The following is a 21,423-nucleotide window of genomic DNA, read 5'->3' as shown; positions in this document are numbered from 1 at the left end:
ATCTGGGATTGTATCTCCATTTTCATATTGCATCCTTACCTGACCATTAACACCCTTATCTTCATCGGTGGCCACTACCTTTATAACCGGACTACCATTGGGAGCACCCTCCTCCACTTTGGGATAATATGTGGCACAATCCTTAAACACTGGCTTATTATCGTTGACATCGGTAATGAACACAACCACCACCGCAGTCGATGTATGAATCGTTTGGTCACCATTTACACAACACGAACCATCATCCATAGCTGTAACATTCAATTCATACTTATCGCGATCCAAGGTAATGGCTTTATTGTGCAAACGTATCACACCGGTGATATCTTCAATCACAAATTGTCCCGATGAAGTGCCACCACCCACAAAACCAAAACGTACATTATCACCATCCTTATCGGATGCCACCACAGTGGTGACCAATGTATTTGGACCAGCATTTTCATCCACATTAGGCGTATACACTTGCTGAGAGAACTTGGGCTCTTCGTCATTTTTATTCTTTGTGTAAACACGTACAGTGGCCACACCTGATTTCGAGGGTTCACCTTTATCTTTGGCCGTAACCAGAAATTCATAGTAGGCATTATTGTTATCAGCATCCAATTGTTTGTTATTCACTATAATGCCATTGGTATCGACAGCAAAATGATCATCCGATACTAAGTACTCGATTTCAGCATTAGCTCCAGAATCTGAATCCATAGCTTTGACACGTAATATACTCGTACCCAAGGGGATATCTTCATCGACATTGTGGGCTTGATAATCGGGTAATTCGAATTTGGGAGCATTGTCGTTGACATCGGTTACGCGGATAGTGAGCTAAAAGAGCAGAGAAAGGATTATGTTAAAATATATTAAATCCTGCATCCACTGGTAGTATTTCTATTAATTGAGAAGAATAACTAAAATTATGTTTATTTAAAATTTTTCGAACATTTCAATGTCAAAGATGGACGGAAGACCAAGTGAACGGTGATTTATTTCGACGAAATAAAATTTCCAAGAAATTTTCTCTAAAAATAAAATTTCCAGGAAATTTTCTCTAGAATTAAAATATCCAAGATTTTTTTTTTTGGAAAAATAAAATTTTCAAGAAACTTTCTCCGACAGTAGATTTTCAAAAAAAAATCGAAAAAAAACTTTTTCTAACAATAATCCAACTTTTTCTAAAAATATCCAAAAATGTTTTCATAAAAATAATATTTCCAAAAAAAATTTCCATAGAAATAAAATTTCTCAGAAATTTTCCATAGAAATAAAATTTCTAAGAAATTTTCCATAGAAATAAAATTTCTAACAAATTTATTATAAAAATAAAATTTTCAAGAAATTTTCTAAAAAATAAAAATTTCAAGAAATTTTCTAAAAAATAAAATTTTCAAGAAATTTTCTAAAAAATAAAATTTTCAAGAAATTTTCTAAAAAACAAAATGTTGGTAATAGTTCCTGTAAATATAAAATTTTGTCAAATGTTTCATAAAAAGAAATTTTCTATAAAAATAAAATGTAAAAAAAAATGTTCACTAAAAATAAAATTTCCAAGAAATTTTCTCAGAAACTATTTCCTCAATCAAGAAATTTTCTCTAAAAATAAAATTTCGAGGAAATTTTCCCTAAAATTAAAATATCCAAGAACATTTTTTCGAAAAATAAAATTTTCAAGAAACTTTCTCGGACAGTAGATTTTCAAAAAAAAAAAAAATAAATAAATAAATAAAAAATTCGAGAAAATTCGAGGAAATTTTCCCTAAAATTAAAATATCCAAGAAAATTTTTTCGAAAAATAAAATTTTCAAGAAACTTTCTCGGACAGTAGATTTAAAAAAAAAAAAATAAATAAATAAATAAATAAAAAATTCGAAAAAAACTTTTACTAAAAATAAAATATCGAAAAAGGTTTCTATAAAAATAATATTTCCAAAAAAATTTCCATACAAAAATATAATTTCTAAAAAATTTTCCATAAAAAGAAAATTTCAAAAAAATTCCACAAAAATAAAATTTCTAAGAAATTTTCCATAAAAAAAATTCTAACAAATTTACTATAAAATTTTCAAGAAATTTTCTAAAAAATAAAATTTTGACGATATTTTCTGTAAATATAAAATTTTGACAAATGTTTCATAAAAAGAAATTTTCCATAAAAATAAAATGTCTCAAAAAATGTTCTCTAAAAAATAATATTCCCAAGAAATTTTCTCAGCAACTAATTTCCTCAATCAAGAAATTTTCTCTAAAAATAAAATTTCCAGGAAATTTTCTCTAAAATTAATATATCCAAGAAATTTTTTCAAAAAATAAAATTTTTAAGAATTTCTTCGACACTAGATTTTCAAAAAAAAAAAAAAAAAAAATAAATAAATAAAAAAATCGAAAAAAACTTTTTCTAAAAAAAAAAAATAAAAAATAAAAAAATCGAAAAAACAAAACTTTTTCTAAAAATAAAATATCCTATAATGTTTCTATAAAAATAATATAATTTCTAAGAAATTGTCCACAAAAATAACATTTCTAAGAAAATTTCCATAAAAATAACATTTCTAAGAAATTTTCCATAACAATAAAATGTCTAACAAATTTACTATAAAAATAAAATTTTCAAGAAATTTTCTAAAAAATAAAACTTTGACAATATTTCCTGTAAATATACAATTTTGGCAAATGTTTCATAAAAAGAAATGTCAAAAAATTTTTCCCTAAAAATAAAATTTCCAAGAAATTTTCTCTGCAACTAAAATTTTTAAGAAATTTTCACTGAAATTAAAAAAAAAATTCCAAGAAAATATCTCCGAAAATAAATTTTCCAAGAAATTTTCTAAAAAATAAAATTTTGACAAAATTTTCTATATATAAATAAAATTTTAGCGAAATTTTCTATAACAATAAAAGAAATCTCTAAAAATTTGTTGAATTTTCTATGAAAAAAAAAAACAAATTTGACGAAATTTTCTATAAAAATAAAATTTGAACGAAATCTCCTGTCAGTGTAAAATTTCTAAAAAATAAAAATGGCATTTTTAAGAAATTTTCTCTAAAAATAAAATTTTCAAGAATTGTTCAATAAAATACAATTTTGACGAAATTTCCTATAGAAAAATAAAATTTTCCATAAAAATAAAATTTTAACAAATTTACTATAAAAATAAAATTTTCAAGAAATTTCCTAAAAAATAAAATTTTGACGATATTTCCTGTAAACATAAAATTTTGACAAATATTTCATAAAAAAATTTCCTATAAAAATAAAATTAAAAAAAAAAAAAACAATGTTCTCTAAAAATAAAATTTCCAAGAAATTTTCTCAACAACAAATTTCCTCAATCAAAAATTGTCTAAAATTAAAATATCCAAGAAATTTTTTTCGAAAAATAAAATTTTCAAGAAACTTTCACCTAGATTTTCAAAAAAATAAAAAATTCGAAAAAAATAAAATATCCAAAAATTTCTCTATAAAAATAATATTTCCAAAAAAATTCCATCAAAATAAAATTTCTAAGAAATTTTCCATAACAATAAAATTACTAACAAATTTACTATAAAAATAAAATTTTCAAAAAATGTTCTAAAAAATAAATTTTTGACAATATTTTCTGTAAATATAAAATTTTGACAAATGTTTCATAAAAAGAAATGTCAAAAAAATGTTCTCTAAAAATAAAATTTCCAAGAAATTTTCTCAACAACTACAATTATTAAGAAATTTTCACTGAAATTAAAACATTCCAAGAAAATATCTCCGAAAATAAATTTTCCAAGAAATTTTCTAAAAAATAAAATTTTGGCGAAATTTTCTATAAAAATAAAAGAAATCTCCATAAAAAAATTTTTGACGAAAATAAAATTTTAACGAAATCTTCTGTAAATGTAAAATTTCCAAAAAATTTTCTTAAAAAAAAAACATTTCTTAAGAAATTTTCCTTAAAAATAAAATTTTCAACAAATATTCAAAAAAAAAAATACAATTCTGACGAAATTTCCTATGAAAATAAAAAAAAACAAATAAAATGTCAAAGCAATTTTCTCCAAAAACAAAATTTTCAAGAAATGTTCTATACAACTTAAATTTCTATAAAAATAAAATTTTCTATAAAAACAATTTTGACAAATATTTCAAAAAAAATTTCGTCTTTTCGGCTTTTCGAATTTTGAAATTTTATTTGTATAGGAAATTTCGTAATTTTATTTTTAAATTGCCGGAATTTGAATAGCAATTTCTTGAAAATTTTATATTTATAGAAAATTTTATCGTTATTTCAGTTTTGTGTACATTTTTGACGAACTTTCATGTTTTGGAAAAATTTTGTTAAAATTTCTTGCAAATTTTACTTTCACGATATTATTTATTATTTTTATTATTTATTTTTTTTTAGAACAGTCCGCCAAAAATTTATTCTTATAGAAAATTTCATGAAAATTTAAGTTTTGAAGAACATTTTTTGGAAATTTTATTTCTGATGAAATTTTTGACAAAATGTTTTTTGAGAAAATGTTGTTAAAAATTCGTTCAAATTTTAGTTTCGTCGAAAATTTATTTGTATAGAACAAATCTATAAAATTTTATCAACATTAAGGAAACTTTTTTTTAAATTGCGTGCAAATTTCAGTTTCGTTGAAATTTTATTATTTGAGAAAAGTTCGGCAGCATCTTATTTTTGAAGATTTTTTTTGGATTTTGAGAGAAATTTTTGCCGTAGTTTCAGTTTTGTATAAAATGTTGACGAAATTTTTTTTTAGAGAAAATTTTGTAAAAATGCATGGAAGAAAATTTCTTGGAAATTTTGTAATTATGGAAAACTGCTTTGAAATTTTATTTTTTTCTTTTATTATCATAAGCAATTTTCCAAAAATTTTATTTTTATTGAAAATTTTATTTCCATAAAAATAAAATTTTTAACAACATTTTGTTTTTAGAGAAAATTTTGTTAACATTTTAGTTTTGTCCAAATTTCATTTTTTTTTTCAAGAAAAAATCGCTTAATTTTATTTTAATACAACATTTTGTCAACATTTTATTTTTGAAGAAAATTTCTTGGAAATTTTATTTTTTAGAAATTTCTATCGTAATTTGAGTTTTGTAGAAAATTATGTGGACAATTTTTCTAATCGTCGAAATTTCATTTTCAAATTTCGTCAAAATTTTATTTTATTTTATTTCTAATAGAAGTAAAATTTCGACGATTTTTTTTATAAATATAAAATATCGATTAAAATTTTCATACAAATAATATTTCAAAGACATTTTCTATAGAAATAATTTTTCTAAGAAATAAACTAAAATTTTAACATAATTCTCTATAGAAATAAGACTTTGAAATATTTTCAATTGAATCACAACTTCTACAAAATTTTCTATAGAAATAAAATTCCACGAAATTTTCTATAGAAATAAAATTCCACGAAATTTTCTACAGAAATAAAATTTCGTCAAAATTTTATTTTATTTTATATTATTTTCTATAGAAGTAAAATTTCAACGAATTTTTTTATAAATATAAAATTTGGATTAAAATTTTCATACAAATAATATTTCAAAGAAATTTTCTATAGAAATAAAATTTAGAAGAAATAAACTAAAATAAAGTTTTGACAAATGTTTCATAAAAAGAAATTTTCTATAAAAATAAAATGTCAAAAAAAAAAATGTTCTTTAAAAATAAAATGTCCAATAAATTTTCTAAAAAACTAAATTTTGGCGAAATTTTCTATAAATATAAAAGAAATCTCTAAAAATTATATTTGTAAGAATTTTCTTAAAAAAAAAAAAACAAATTTGAGGAAATTTTCTATCAAAATAAAATTTGAACGAAATCTTCTGTAAATGTAAAATTTCCAAAAAATTTTCCTTAAAAATAAATTTTTTAAGAAATTTTCTCTTAAAATAAAATTTGCAAGAAAAATTAAATAAAAATACAATTTTGAAGAAATTTCCTATAAAAATAAAATTAAAAAAAAAAAAAACAAATAACGTGTCAAAGCAATTTTCTCCAAAAACAAAATTTTCAAGAAATTTTCTATACAACTTAAATTTTTGAGAATTTTTTCTGAAAACCAAATATCCAAGAAATTAATAAAATTTTCAATAAAAATAACGATTTTTTTATAAATATAATATTTCGATTAAAATTTTCATACAAGTAATATTTCAAAGACATTTTCTATAGAAATGCATTTTCTAAGAAATAAACTAAAATTTTAACATAATTCTCTATAGAAATAAGACTTTGAAATATTTTCAATTGAATTACAACTTATACCAAATTTTCTATAGAAATAAATATTCTATGAAATTTTCTATAGAAATAAAATTCCATGAAATGTTCTACATAAATAAATAATTTTGACGGAATTTTCTATAGAAATAAAATTTAGACTAAATTTTCTATTTAAATAAAATTTCGATGAAATTTTCTATAGAAGTAAAATTTCGACAAAATTGTCAACAAAAATAAGATTTGGACGAAATTTTATATTAAAATAAAATGTTGACGAAGTATTCTATAAAAGTAAAAATTTCTAGGAAATTTTCGATAGAAATAAAACTCTAGGAAATACAAATAAAATTTCGATGAAATTTTCGATAAAAATTTAATTTCGGCGAAATTTTCTATACAAATAAAATTTTAATGAAATTTTTTATAGAAATAAAATTTCGATGACATTTTCGATAGAAATGAAATTTCGAATAAAAGAAATAGAATTTCGACGACATTTTCTATAGAGATAAAATGTCAACAAAATTTTCTATAGAAATAAATTTTGAAAAAATTTTCTATGGAGATAAAATTTAGACGAAATTTGCTATGGAATTAAAATTTCGATGAAATTTTCGATAGAAACAAAATTTTGATGAAATTTTATGGAGATAAAAAATTTTGTTGAAATTTTGTATATATAAAAATGTCGACTATATTTTTTATAGAAATAAAATTTTAACTAAATTTTCCATAAAGAAAAATTTAAAGATTCAAAGATACTTTTTTGAGTTTTTTTGTTTGTTTTCCAAATGATTATGGTGTCCTCATTTCCGGACCATTAAATATCTAAAATTTCCAATTTCATGTTCCAATTCATATTTTCCATAACCTGATTACAAATTGCAAGAGTAATTGCATTTGATGATATTTTACACCCCCCCATAAGTATGCTGCTTTAAAAGATATCCAATAAAACTGTCAATATGGAATTAGAATTTGCTTTCGGGCAATGTCTTAAACTATACGCTGCTCCAAAATGCTTTTCCTATTGAGAATTATGCCGTGGAATGCAATTGCTGGCAACTGGCAAAGTTGTAAGTAGCAAATCTCCAATGACATTAAATTACCCTTGGAAAATTTACTACCATCATTACCAGGCAGCAGAAGGATGTCCATGCATTTTACTAGTTGAAAATGTTTCCTAACCCAAGAGGAAAAAGGGGGAAATGATCTAAAGGAAATACAAAACAAAAGGGACGTGTACTCAAATATCTAAATTGGAGGCCAAGACATCATCTATGGTATTTCCCCGGCAAATGGTGGTTAGCCATTTTGCCAACACATTGCCATTGAAGCATATTGAGAACTCGAGTTGAACAGCAACAAAATCTAGAAAACTATTTTCAAAATACTTACCTCAACGGATGTGGAGAAACCTCCCGAATCTTCGGTGGCTGTTACAATCAGCGAATAGACATGGGGTTGTCGTAAATCTTCAAAATCCAATTCTTTTGCCAGTTTCACAATACCCGATGAGGGGCCAATGTTAAAGGTACCCGCACCCTGGCCTTGAGCTTTAAGCGTATAACGGATTTCACGGTCTGCAAACGACTTAGCTTTGACGGAAATAATGCTGTAGGGCGTAAACAAACGAAACGAAGGGAGAAAGAAGAATATGGAAATAAAATTAAAGCATACTTCAAGGAGCTGAAATTAAATAAAAAAATATTGCAGGCACATCTTGGTTTTCAATTTTATTTCCTGCCTCTACTCCATCTTCTCTGTTTTGGCAAAGAAAGCGAAAATAGTATTTTTTTTTGGCTCAAGGGAGTACAGGAAATAATAAAGATGAAAGGAAGCTAAAAAAGCACAAAATATATACGACTGTTTTTTTTTAAGGATTGAAAGACACCAATAAACAAGAAATATCTAGGGACTGTATTAAGACAATAAGGTTAAACAGAAGACCATTGTAAACACCACTAGGGGGATCAAACGAAAGGAAAATTGAATAATAAAGGAAAAATTTTTAGAAAATAAAGTCATACGGAGAAATAAATAACCCCCAAAAAATAAGCCATTTTTCTAATTTGTAAAAAAAAATTTTTATTGATTCTACTAAAAGCACATGTGTATTCCTCCCCTACCATCATACTTACTCTGAATCTTTTTTCTGATTTTCAGGAATTTCAGCTTCATAACTGGGCATATAGAATTGTGGTGCTCTCTTACCACCCACAATACTCAAACGTTCTTCAGGGGTACTTTGGAAACGACGATCATCAACTTTACCATTTTGATCCTCAGCCTTAACATATAGAACATATTCCATATCCAATTGGAAGAGATCTGTACCTCGGGTACGTACAACACCAGATCTTTCATCAACTTCAAAACGGCCACCGGTACGATCACGTACAATGAAATAATGAATATTATGATCTGTATCAGGATCTCGAGCTTGCAGTGTAAAGACAGGAGTATTTGGTGGGGCATTCAATTGTACAACAGCCTGCATAGGTAATGGACGATTGATGAAATACGGTGGTTCATCGTTAACATCTTTCACATGGATGATGACACGTTGATTGTCGGTGTATTTGAGGCCAGCTGTAATGAGAAATAAAATGAGGAGAAATTTTTGGAATTAAGAAAAGCTTGGAACAATTAATTAAATTATTTATGAATAAAATAATTTATATTTATATTAAATTGTATATTAAAAAAATAAAATGATTCAAAAATGTTGCAAAATTTGCCAAGTTGTTCTTGAGCATTGCTTTGGATTGAAATTTTTAATTGCATACATTTTTGAAATATTTCGTTTGTTTAATTGATACAAATAACTTGAATCAAATTAAATCTCTGACGTCAATAAAAATGCCTAATTAATTCAATAAAATATTTTATATGTTCTCTCAATAGACTTTTGGATTGAAGATTAACGAAATTTTCAATAGAAATAAAATTTCGACGATAGACATGAAATTTCGTTTAATTGGTATATATTTTATGGGGACTTAGATCAATATTTCTGGTAGGCACATTTTTTGACAGTTTGAAAGTTATTATAACCTGACCACTACACACAAAGAAAACTTCATTACAATTGAGCCAACGAAATTTTTTCATTGACATAATGAAAAACTTTCATTAATACAATGAAATACATCGTAAATAGTAGGAAACGTTACGTTGATTAACAGAAAATTCGTTATAATAACGACAAATTTCATTGTATTAACAAATTTGTTTCATTGGCTCACTATTAATGAAATATTTCGTTAATATAACGAAACTTTTTCTATCAGTGTATGAGCTATAATAACGACTGTCCAAGTGTTCGGATGAAATTGACCCTTTTATAGAAGTCGTGTGCTTTATGGGTACAAAATTGAAGCTGTCGATTATCAAATACCTCTCTAAAATAGATTTTTTTTAGCCACTAAAATTGTTCTCCATGGACAGGAACAGATAAAAATCACTTGGTGTCAAGTTCCGAAGATAAGTAAAGTACGTAGGAACCACCTAATGAAGCTCCTGAAACTTCTGGCAAATCTCTATACAAGGGTTGCTATTTTGTTCCGATCGCACCAAAATTGGTCCAAAAATTTATTAATTTTTAAATTTGGTCCGATGGTCGGACCAAACGGAATTTGGTTGATTTTGGTCCATTTTCGTCAAGTCGGTAATTTTTTAAAAATTTCCTGTAGAAATAAAATTTGGACAAAATTTTGTAAAGAAATAAACTTAAAAAAAATTGTAAAAGCATTAAATTATGCACAAATTTTTTACAGGAAGAAGATATTGTAAAAATTGTATAGAAAAATAAAATTTTGACAATATTTTCCATAGAAATAAAATTTTGACAAAATTTTCTATAAAAATAAAAATTTTGACAGATTTTCTTTAAAAATAAAATTTTGACAAAATTTTTTATAGAAATAAAATTTTGACAAAATTTTCTATAGAAATAAAATTTTGACAAAATTTTCTATAGAAATAAAATTTTGACAAAATTTTCTATAGAAATAAAATTTTGACAAAATTTTCTATAAAAATAAAATTTTGACAGATTTTCTATAAAAATAAAATTTTGACAAAATTTTCTATAGAAATAAAATGTTTACAAAATTTTCTATAAAAATAAAATTTTGACAAAATTTTTTAAAGAAAGAAAATTTTGCCAAAATTTTGTACAGAAATAAACATAAAAAAATTGTAAAAACATAAAATTATGCACAAATTTTTTACAGGAAGAAGATTTTGTAAAAATTGTATAGAAAAATAAAATTTTGACAAAATTTTCCATAGAAATAACCTTTTTAACAAAATTTTCTATAAAAATAAAATTTTGACAGATTTTCTATAAAAATAAAACTTTGACAAATTTTCTACAATAAAATGTTGACAAAATTTTCTATAGAAATAAAATTTTGACAAAATTTTCTATAAAAATGAAATTTTGACAGATTTTCTATAAAAATAAAATTTTGACAAAATTGTCTATAGAAATAGAATGTTGACAAAATGTTCTATAGAAATAAAATTTTGACAAAATTTTCCATAGAAATAAAATTTGACAAAATTTTCTATAAAAATAAAATTTTGACAAAATTTTCGATAGAAATAAAACTTTGACAACATTTTCTGTAGAAATAAAATTTTGACAAAATCTTCTATAAATTTAAATTTTGAAACAATTTTCTATAGAAATAAAATTTTGACAAAATTTTCTAAAGAAATAAAATTTTGACAGATTTTCTATAAAAATACAATTTTGACAAAAGTTTCTATAGAAATAAAATTTTGACAAAATTTTCTATAAAAACAAAATTTTGACAGATTTTCTATAAAAATAAATTTTTGACAACATTTTCTATAGAAATAAAATATTGACAAGATTTTCTACAGTAGTAAAATTTTCACAAAATATTCTATAAAAATATATAGAAATAAAATTTTGACAAAATTTTCTAGAAAAATAAAATTTTGACAGATTTTCTATAAAAATAAAATTTTGAAAACATTTTCTATAGAAATAAAATGTTTACAAAATTTTCTATAGAAATAAAATTTTGACATAATTTTGTATAGAAATAAAATTTTGTACAGAAATAAACTTAAAAAATTTGTAAAAACATAAAATTATGCATAAATTTTTTACAGGAAGAAGATTTTGTAAAAATTGTATAGAAAAATAAAATTTTGACAAAATTTTCCATAGAAATAAAATTTTGACAAAATTTTCTATAAAAATAAAATTTTGACAGATTTTCTATTAAAATAAAACTTTGACAAAATTTTCTATTGAAATAAAATTTTGACAAAATTTTCAATAGAAATAAAATTTTGACTAAATTTTCTATAAAAATAAAATTTTTACAAAATTTTCTATAGAAATAAAATTTTTACAAAATTTTCTCTAGAAATAAAATTTTGACAAAATTTCGCATAGGAATAAAATGTTGACAAAATTTTCTATAAAAATAAAATTTTGACAATAGTTTCAATAGAAATAAAACATTGACAAGATTTTCTATAAAAATAAAATTTTGACAAAATTTTCTATAGAAATAAAATGTTTAGAAAATTTTCTATAGAAATAAAATTTTTACAAAATTTTCTCTAGAAATAAAATTTTGACAAAATTTTCTCTAAAAATAAAATTTTGACAAAATTTTCTATAGGTATAGGTTAGGTTAGGTTAGGTTATGTGGCAGCCCGATGTATCAGGCTCACTTAGACTATTCAGTCCATTGTGATACCACAGTGGTGAACTTCTCTCTTATCACTGAGTGCTGCCCGATTCCATGTTAAGCTCAATGACAAGGGACCTCCTTTTTATAGCCGAGTCCGAACGGCGTTCCACATTCCAGTGAAACCACTTCTATAGGTATAAAATGTTGACAAGATTTTCTACAGAAGTAAAATTTTCAAAAAATATTCTATAGAAATAAAATTTTGACAACATTTTTTTACAAAATTTTCTATAGAAATAAAAGTTTGACAAAATTTTCTATAGAAATAAAAGTTTGACAAAATTTTCTATAGTAATACAATTTTAAGAAAATTGCTATAGATTAAATATGGACCAATTTTTGTGTGATGGGGGATCGACTATATAACTACGGGCCGATATTGACCAATTTTGGCATGGTTGTTAGCGGCCACATACTAGCGCATTGTATCAAATTTCAACCGAATCGGATGAATTTTGTTCCGGAGGTCAAATCTGGCGATCGGTTTATATGGCGGATGTGTAGAATAATGGACCGATATTGACCAAATTTTGCATGGTTGTTAGAGTCCATATACTAACACCACGTACCAAATTTCAACCAGAGCGGATGATTTTTCCCCCTCCAAGAGGCTCCGGAGGTCAAATCTGGGGATCGGTTTATATAGGGGCTATACGTACAAGAGGTCCAATATGGCCCATTTACAATACCATCCAACCTACATCAATAACAACTACTTGTGCCAAGTTTCAAGTCGATCGCTTGGTGGATGTAGGGTACGTATTGAGGATGATGAGACCTTGGTATACTCTTACTAAGCAATGTTCCCCGTCTAGAAATAACATTTTGCTCTTTAAACATGTTTTAGGTGATCATATACCTTCTCTGCGTATTAATACTGGCGTAGGTGTATGCTAACCTACATTAGACAGCACAACGTTAGTCCTCTTTTCAACCTAACCTTAACTAGTGAAAAAAATTTATCAGATTAGTGAAAATAAATAAATCAGAAAACACACTTTTCAATTACATTTTTTACTCCTAGCTAATTACTAATTAGCCATACAATCTTTTACATCACTCTAATATACTAACACCATCATTGTAAAATCATTTAGAAGAAATCTTGCTTAATTGAGATGATTAAAGTCAACACAGATATAACGATTAGTCGTAAAACTTATTTTAGTTATTTAAGGAAAGAAAAAATTATACAAAAAAAATCCTGAACCTACCCTATGATTTTTTTTCTAAATCTACTTCTGCTTTACTAACTATCAAGTGTATAAATGGTAAATTAGTACCTAAAAAAATAGTTTTTCCAGTGAAAAAAATTTAAACAAATCATTCAATTTTTATAAAAAATTTTGATATTTTTATATTTTATAACTTTTGTTGAATTTCTATCCTATTTGCTAAAATTTTTTGTTAACTGAACAAAGATTCTTGCAATTTTAATAGCCTTTTTAAAATCAAAGTACTCATAGACTAAAGCTTCACCATAAAACGAATATCAAGAAGTTTTAAGAACCTCTTTTCAAAAGAAATGCTCTCTGAAGGATCCGATTTTGTGAAAGGATTAATGTTATATTTTCTTTTTGACTTTGAACTCAACAGGATATAAAAGGTATTGCGCTTCTTACAGCAAAAAAAAAAAAAAAAACAACAACAAACTCTTGTGGAAAAATCTTTTGTGCATATACTTTTGTAATGGTTGGAAGTTGTAAAGAGGCTTTACTCTCTCTCACGCATACACACGCTCATGCACACCTCAACCAAAGGAGATAATATAGGTAAATACACATATGAATATGTAGTGAAGTATAATCACAATCTTCAATGTTTATAAAGCTCTCGAAATAAATGTAAGTACTGAAGAGATATAGAGACAAAGAGAGAAAGAAAGAGCGAGCACGAGAGAGACTGACTGCCAATATATGTTATTTGAAAAATCATCGTACCATCGTATCTTTTAATACTTAAGTCAATATTAATGTTGTATGATAATAAGGATGATAAGGATAACAGCAAGCAATATTTAAAAGGCGTTAGAGTAAAGATTGGTGGTAGTGGTAGCTATGCAATCAAACACACTAACATATCCATATAAGCAGGACGGATGAAGACATATACGAGTACTTCGACATTAAACTTGATTAAAAAAAAAACAACGAAAATCTATTTTGGAATTCTTTATTTCACCAGAAAATAAAAGATTTTCCCTCTCTCTCTCATGCTGAGAACATAAAAAAAATTAACAAAGGAATATTCAATCTTTCAAATTCCTATGGCGTTATTGAGGCGTCATATTGAAGTCGCAATGTCAAAGAGTGTGATGATTTTTTTTGTAGCTCAACCTGATATTAGTTCAAAGGATTATGCTTTTGTTTCCCTAAGGATATTGACAACTTTCGTTATAAATTTCAATTTTTCCCCTATTGTGATGCAGCAGATTATGTGTTAAACTTTGTGAAACATCAAACAAAGTTCACTATGACTTCCCCTAAAGGGGGAAGTTAGATTTGAGAATTTGGTATGGAGCTGAGGTTTATGTTGTAAAAAATGAATTTTGTATACATTTTGTGACCATCATTGAGGATGATCATATGGATTCGAAATTGATCGACATATAGCAGAGGGGAGGGGGCCACACATTTACCGGACTTTTTGCTATATTAAAAATTCGTTAGTTATCCCTTTTGGTGTTTTGACGGGGATGGTACTACAACGTTTGTAATATCGCCTTACAATCTCTGATTCTCATGACATTTTCAGGAAACAATCTATAGTCCCAGTAAAAGCAAGGAAATTCGGTACATCGCTTTTTATACCCAGATTTGACATCCGGAACCTCTTGGAGGAGCAAAATTCATCCGATTCGGTTGAAATTTGGTACATTGCGCTAGTATATGGCCGCTAACAACCAAGCCAAAATTGATCCATATCGGTCTGTAGTTTCATGTAGTCGATCCCCCATCACACCAAAGTTGGTCCATATCGCCAAAAATAATCTGCCAAAATTTTATTTCTATAGAAAATTTTGTCAAATTTTATTACTAAAGAAAATTTTGTCAAAATTTTATTTCTATAGAGAATTTTGTCAAAAACTTATTTTTATAGAAAATTTTGTCAATTATTTTTCGATATCAAATATTGTCAAAATTTTATTTCTATAGAAAACTTTGTCAAAATTTTATTTCTATAGAAAACTTTGTCAAAATTTTATTTCTATAGAAAATTTTGTCAACATTTTATTTCTTTAGAAAATTTTGTCAAAATTTTATTTCTACAAAAACCGATCCCCAAATTTGACCTTCAGAACCTCTTGGAGGAGCAAAATTAATCCGATCCGGTTGAAATTTGGTACATTGCGTTAGTATATGACCGCTAACAACCAAGCCAAAATTGATTCATATTGGTCTGTAGTTTCATATAGTCAATCCCCCATCACACAAACGTTGGTCCATACGCCAAAAAATTTTTTTTCTACAGAAAATTTTGTCAAAAACTTATTTCTATAGAAAATTTTGTCAATTATTTTTCGATATCAAATATTCTCAAAATTTTATTTCTATAGAAAATTTTGTCAAAATTTTATATCTATAAGAAATTTTGTCAAAATTTTATTTCTATAGAAAATGTTGTCAAAATTTTATTTTTACAAAAACCGATCCCCAAATTTGACCTCCAGAACTTCTTGGAGGAGCAAAATTCATCCGATTCTGTTGAAATTTGGTACATTGCGTTAGTTTATGGCCGCTAGTATATGGCATGCCAAAATTGGTCCATATCGGTCTGTAGATAATATAGTCCACCCCCAATCACACAAAAATTGGATCATATCGCCAAAAAGATTCTGCCAAAATTTTATTTCTATAGAAAATTTTATCAAATTTTATTACTATAGAAAATTTTGTCAAAATTTTCTATCTATAAGAAATTTTGTCAAAATTTTATTTCTATAGAAAATTTTGTCAAAAACTTATTTCTATAGAAAATGATGTCAATTATTTTTCGATATCAAATATTGTCAAAATTTTATTTCTATAGAAAACTTTGTCAAAATTTTATTTCTATAGAAAATTTTGTGAAAATTTTATTTCTATAGAATATTTTGTCAAAATTTTATTTCTATAGAAAATTTTGTCAAAATTTTATTTCTACAAAAACCGATCCCCAAATTTGACCTACAGAACCTCTTGGAGGAGCAAAATTCATCCGATTCGGTGGAAATTTGGTACATTTAGTTAGTGTATGGCCGCTAGTATATGGCATGCCAAAATTGGTCCATATCGGTCTGTAGATATATATAGTCCACCCCAATTACACAAAAATTTGGATCATATCGCCAAAAAGATTCTGCTAAAATTTTATTTCTATAGAAAATTTTATCAAATTTTATTACTATAGAAAATTTTGTCAAAATTTTATTTCTGTACAAAATTTTCTCGAAATTTTATTCCTATACAAAATTTTGTCAAAATTTTATTTCTATAGAAAATTTTGTCAAAATTTTATTTCTATAGAAAATGTTGTCAAAATTTTATTTCTATAGAATATTTTGTCAAAATTTTATTTCTATAGGAAAATTTGTCGAAATTATATTTCTATACAAAATTTTGTCAAGATTTTATGTCTATGGGAAATTTTGTCAAATTTTTTTTTTTCGATATCAAATATTGTCAAAATCCCAAATATAATTAAAATTTTAACTTCTCAGTAAAAATACTCGTAAAAACACATCTAAGAAAATATAGCCCATCGAAAATTCTTCGAATTTTTAATTTGAGAAAAGTTGACTTCGGCTTCATAACTTTATTTTGGCAAAGAAAAGTCGATTAATTCTAAATTCGATTTTTCACTAATTAAAAAATAAATAAATAAATAAATAATATGAGATTATCCCAGTCTATTTTGCAGGCCTTGAGGAAATCCATTTTTCAAATGGGTTAAAATTTTAATTTATGTTCTTTATTTGTAATTGGACCACCCTCGTACCTATGGCTGCCTATTTTTCCAAACATGTTTGTGCCTGAACAGAATTTCGTAAAATATTTTACTAAGATATACGCAGGGAGAAAAACAAAACGTATTACCCCCAAGGAGTTGCCAACAACAAAGATGATTATTTTATGGGTCGATAGTAAAAACATGGGGTTGGTTTTGTTTTAGTATGAAATCTTTTTTTCTTTTTTATAGTCTGGGTTGGCCATTGCAGGTAAGACGTGCGAGGGTTACAAAACTCAAGATTCCTGGTGTTTTAATATTTGTTTTTGACAGTTTGCGTGACACAATGTTTGGGGTTTGTAGTTGTCATGTTGGGTAATACACTCAAAAAAATAAATAAATAAAATAAAAATGTATATAGTATAAAAATAAGGTTTAATCATCCCTATATACAATGATTTTACGAATAAGAATTGTGGGGAAATTTACTAAGTTGTGGATTTCATGTTATTTTGTGTGAACCAAAAAGATCGATAATTAATTCAATACCATTTTTCCAAATTCAATAGCACTGGCCCTTGTGTCAAAAACGTTCTCTAGCAAAGATTTAAAAATCAATGTTGGATGTATAGTAAAACATTTTTTTTTAATCTAAAGGTTGATACTAAAATCAAAAATAAATTTGTAAAAACAGAAAAAATTATATATTTTTATTGCAAATTTTATTATAACTTGTGGGTGAATGTTCCAATAGAAAACGTTTTTTTTTCTGTAAAAGAACTTATTAAAGAAATATATAATCGAAAAATCAATAAGATCAAATTGAAAATTTTTTAACCACGAATTTCCAAATTTTGATTCAAATTTCCAAATTTTGATTCACATAAAAAGAAAATTATTTTTGTTCAAATTTTATTTATTTATTTTAAAAAAATTGTTTCAAACAAAACAAAATTTATTTTTGCCCAGCTTCCAAATTTTGTTACAAAAAAAAAGAGAAAATTGTTTTTTATTTATTTAGAATTTAAGACCATAAACACGATTTTCCAAATTTTGATTCACAAAAACTTTATATTAATTTTCTTCAAATTTTATTTTTTTTTAGAAAAAAAAAATTGTTTAAAAAAACCAAATTTATTTTTGTCTAATTTTCAAATTTTGTTACAAACAAAAAGATATTCTTATTTATTTATTTAAAATTAAAATCATAATTTATTATGATTTTAAATGGGTATGGTATTGAGGTACTTTTTGACCTTAAAAGAAAATTATTTTTATGTCCAAGTTTCCGGTTTTTTTTTCTATGTACCATAGAAAATAAATTTAATCTAGATACGTAGTCCATATTTCGTTTATATTGCTTTACCACAATAGCACTCCCTCACTGTTAACATCGAATGAAAACAAAAAGAACAACAGGACGTGACTGGAATTTGTCGAAATGTAAGAATGTTTGACACATAAATGTAGTAATTGAACTTTTATGGTTGGGTTTGTTTGTATTCTTTAATCCATTGAAAGCTTTTTGCTTGTCTCATACTTATTTTCTTTCGTTCGTTTGGTCTTTCGTCCTGACCAAACTTGGTCCTTTTGTGTGTGTGTGTGTGGGTGAAGAAAGAAAAAAAAAAAACAAACAACCTCAAAATTGTGATTCTATTGAGTGTTTGTAAATGACGATATGCTTACCTGGATATTTGCAAAAAAGGATTATAGTTTTGTCAAATATCTAAGGAAATATGTAAACAAACATAATAAAAAATTCTGAATAGAAAACAGCAACGTGAAATTGCTTGTGTCGAAATTTTGGGATAGAAAATTACGTGGAAATTTAAAAGAAAAGCTAATGGGGGTTTTATCAGAATATTTAATATAAGTTCCTGTCAATAGTAAAGCTTAGCTCTGCTTAAATTAGGATCTTTGGAGAGGCTTTTGCAAGCTCTTCTTCATGGAAATTGAAATTCAAATTTTAAAGGGACTGAGTTGTTGAGGAAAACCATTTCATTTGTACTGAGGGACAGATATGGGGGTTTTCCTTAGTTTCAGAAAGAAAGCAAGCAAGTATATAAATGAACACACAATGATATTTTTGGAGATCACGGAAAGATGCACCTATTTCGACAATGGGGATAAAGTGAACAAAAAACAAGTAAGGAAAGTCTAAATTCGTGCGGGGCCGTTTATCTACATGTGATTACATTCTCATATACATATATTTGAATCTGGAGCGATGTGGAGAAAATGTTAAAACTTCTACAAAATCTCTACACTTAAAATTGAAATGGGCTAATAACCTGGGGTGATGCACAATTTTAGTAAAATAAATCGGAGTAAAAATATATCTATGTCTGAACAGCATTCAACCAAATTTGACACACTTTACAATCATAGTTGCCACTCGTGCAAAAAAAAATAGACCAAAATTTGAAAAAAAATTAACAAACATGTAGCAAATTGATAACAATCGTTTTTGAAGTTTTTAATCAAATTATTGTGTTTCTTAGAGAAAAGATTTTTTTATTTTTTTTTTGTTTCATTATTTTCAATATTATTTATAACGATCTCTCCAATTGGTAAACAATTTTTGGGTGTATATATTTCTCATGGGTGTATAAATATAACGATTATAGCTTGCACCGACAAGGGAAAGTTGCTACTTCTACAAACAATAGAAAACTTACTTAGAATGTCCTTTGACAGTATGATCTAACATGAAAATTAAAGTTTAAAAAAAAAGTGCATTTATAGAAAATGTTGTCAAATTTTAATAATAAATAATATATTGACAAAAATTTTCTGTAGAAATAAAATAATGGTAAATATTTCTATAGAAGTAAAGTTTTAACAAATTTTTCTCTAAAAATTAAATTTCGACACAATTTTCCCTAAAAATAAAATTTCGACAATATTTTCTATAGAAATAAAATTACGACAAAATTTCCTCTAAAAAATATTCTATAGAAATAAAATTTGACAAAATTTTCTGTAGAAATAAAATTTTGACAAAATTTTCTAAAGAAATAAAATTTTGACAAAATTTTCTAAAGAAATAAAATTTTGACAAATTTTTTTATAGAAATAAAATTCTGACAAAAATTTCTATAAATATAAAATGTTGGCAAAATTTTCTATAGAAATAAAATTTTTACAAAATTCTCTCTAAACATCAAATTTTGACAAAATGTTCTATACAGATGAAATTTTGACAAAATTTTCTGTAGAAATAACATCATAGCAAAATTTTCTATAGAAATGTTGGCAAAATTGTCTATAGGAACGAAATTTTGACACAATTGGCTTTGGAAATAAAATTTTGAAAAAATTTTCTATAGAAATAAAATTTGTACAAAATTTTCTGTAGAAATAAAATCATGGCAAAATTTTCTATAGAAGTAAAGTTTTGTCAAAATTTTCCATAGAAATAAAATTTTCTCTAAAAATAAAATTTCGATAAAATTTTCTACAGAAATAAAAATTTGACAAAATTTTCTATAGAAATCAAATTTTGTATAGAATAGAAATTTTGACAAAATTTTATATAGAAATGAAATTTACACAAAACTTTCTATACAAATAAAATTTTGACAACATTTTCTATAGAAATTAAATTTTGATAAATTTTCTATAGGAATAAAATGTTGATAAAATTTTCTATAGAAATAAAATTTTGACAAAATTTTCCGTAGTAAAAAAATCATGGCAAAATTTTTAATAGAAGTAAAGTTTTGTCAAAATTTTCTATAGAAATAAAATTTTGACAAAATTTTCTATAGAAATAAAATTTTGACAAAAATTTATATATTTAAAATTTTGACAAAATTTTCTATAGAAATAAAATTTCTGCAAAATTCTCGCTATACATAAAATTTTGGCAAAAATTTCTATAGAAATATAATTTTGGCCAAATTTTCTAAAGAAATGAAATGTTGACAAAATTTTCTATAGAAATAAAATTTTGATAAATTTTCTATAGGAATAAAATTTTGATAAAATATTCTATAGAAATAATATTTTGACAAAATTTTCTGTAGTAATAAAATCATGGCAAAATTTTTAATAGAAGTAAAGTTTTGTCAAAATTTTCTATAGAAATAAAATTTCGACAAAATTTTCTCCAAAAATAAAATTTCGACATAATATTCTATGAAATAAAATTTTGACAAAATTTTCTATAGAAATAAAATTTTGACAAAATGTTCAATAGTATTAAAATTTTGACAAAATTTTCAATAGAAATAAAATTTTGATAAAATTTTCTATAGAAATAAAATTTTGACAAAATTTTCTAAAGAAATACAATTTTGACAAAATTTTCTATAAAAATAAAATTTGTACAAAATTTTCTATAGAAATAAAATTTTGACAAAATTTTCTATAGAAATATAATTTTGACAAAATTTGCTAAAGAAATAAAATTTTGACAAAATTTTCTAAAGAAATAAAATGTTGACAAAATTTTCTATAGAAATGAAAGTGTGACAAAGTTTTCTATAAAAATAAAATTTTTACAAAATTTTCTATAGAAATAAAATTTTGAC

At 24.8% G+C, this 21,423-nt stretch overlaps 1 protein-coding gene across 1 annotated transcript in view; it reads right to left on the bottom strand.

Annotated features, from left to right (window-relative positions):
* CadN (neural cadherin) overlaps positions 1-21,423 on the bottom strand; it is a 470,814-nt gene that overhangs the window by 344,121 nt on the left and 105,270 nt on the right. Inside the window, 3 exon segments of the mRNA XM_075297354.1 lie at positions 40-825; positions 7,617-7,833; positions 8,360-8,810. Of these exon segments, the coding sequence (XP_075153469.1) occupies positions 40-825; positions 7,617-7,833; positions 8,360-8,810 (1,454 nt within the window).

The sequence above is a fragment of the Haematobia irritans genome, chromosome 2, assembly GCF_050003625.1.
Source record: "Haematobia irritans isolate KBUSLIRL chromosome 2, ASM5000362v1, whole genome shotgun sequence".
Lineage (NCBI taxonomy): Eukaryota > Metazoa > Arthropoda > Insecta > Diptera > Muscidae > Haematobia > Haematobia irritans.
The sequence above is the reverse complement of the archived record's forward strand: the minus strand, read 5'-3'. Positions and strand labels throughout refer to the sequence as shown.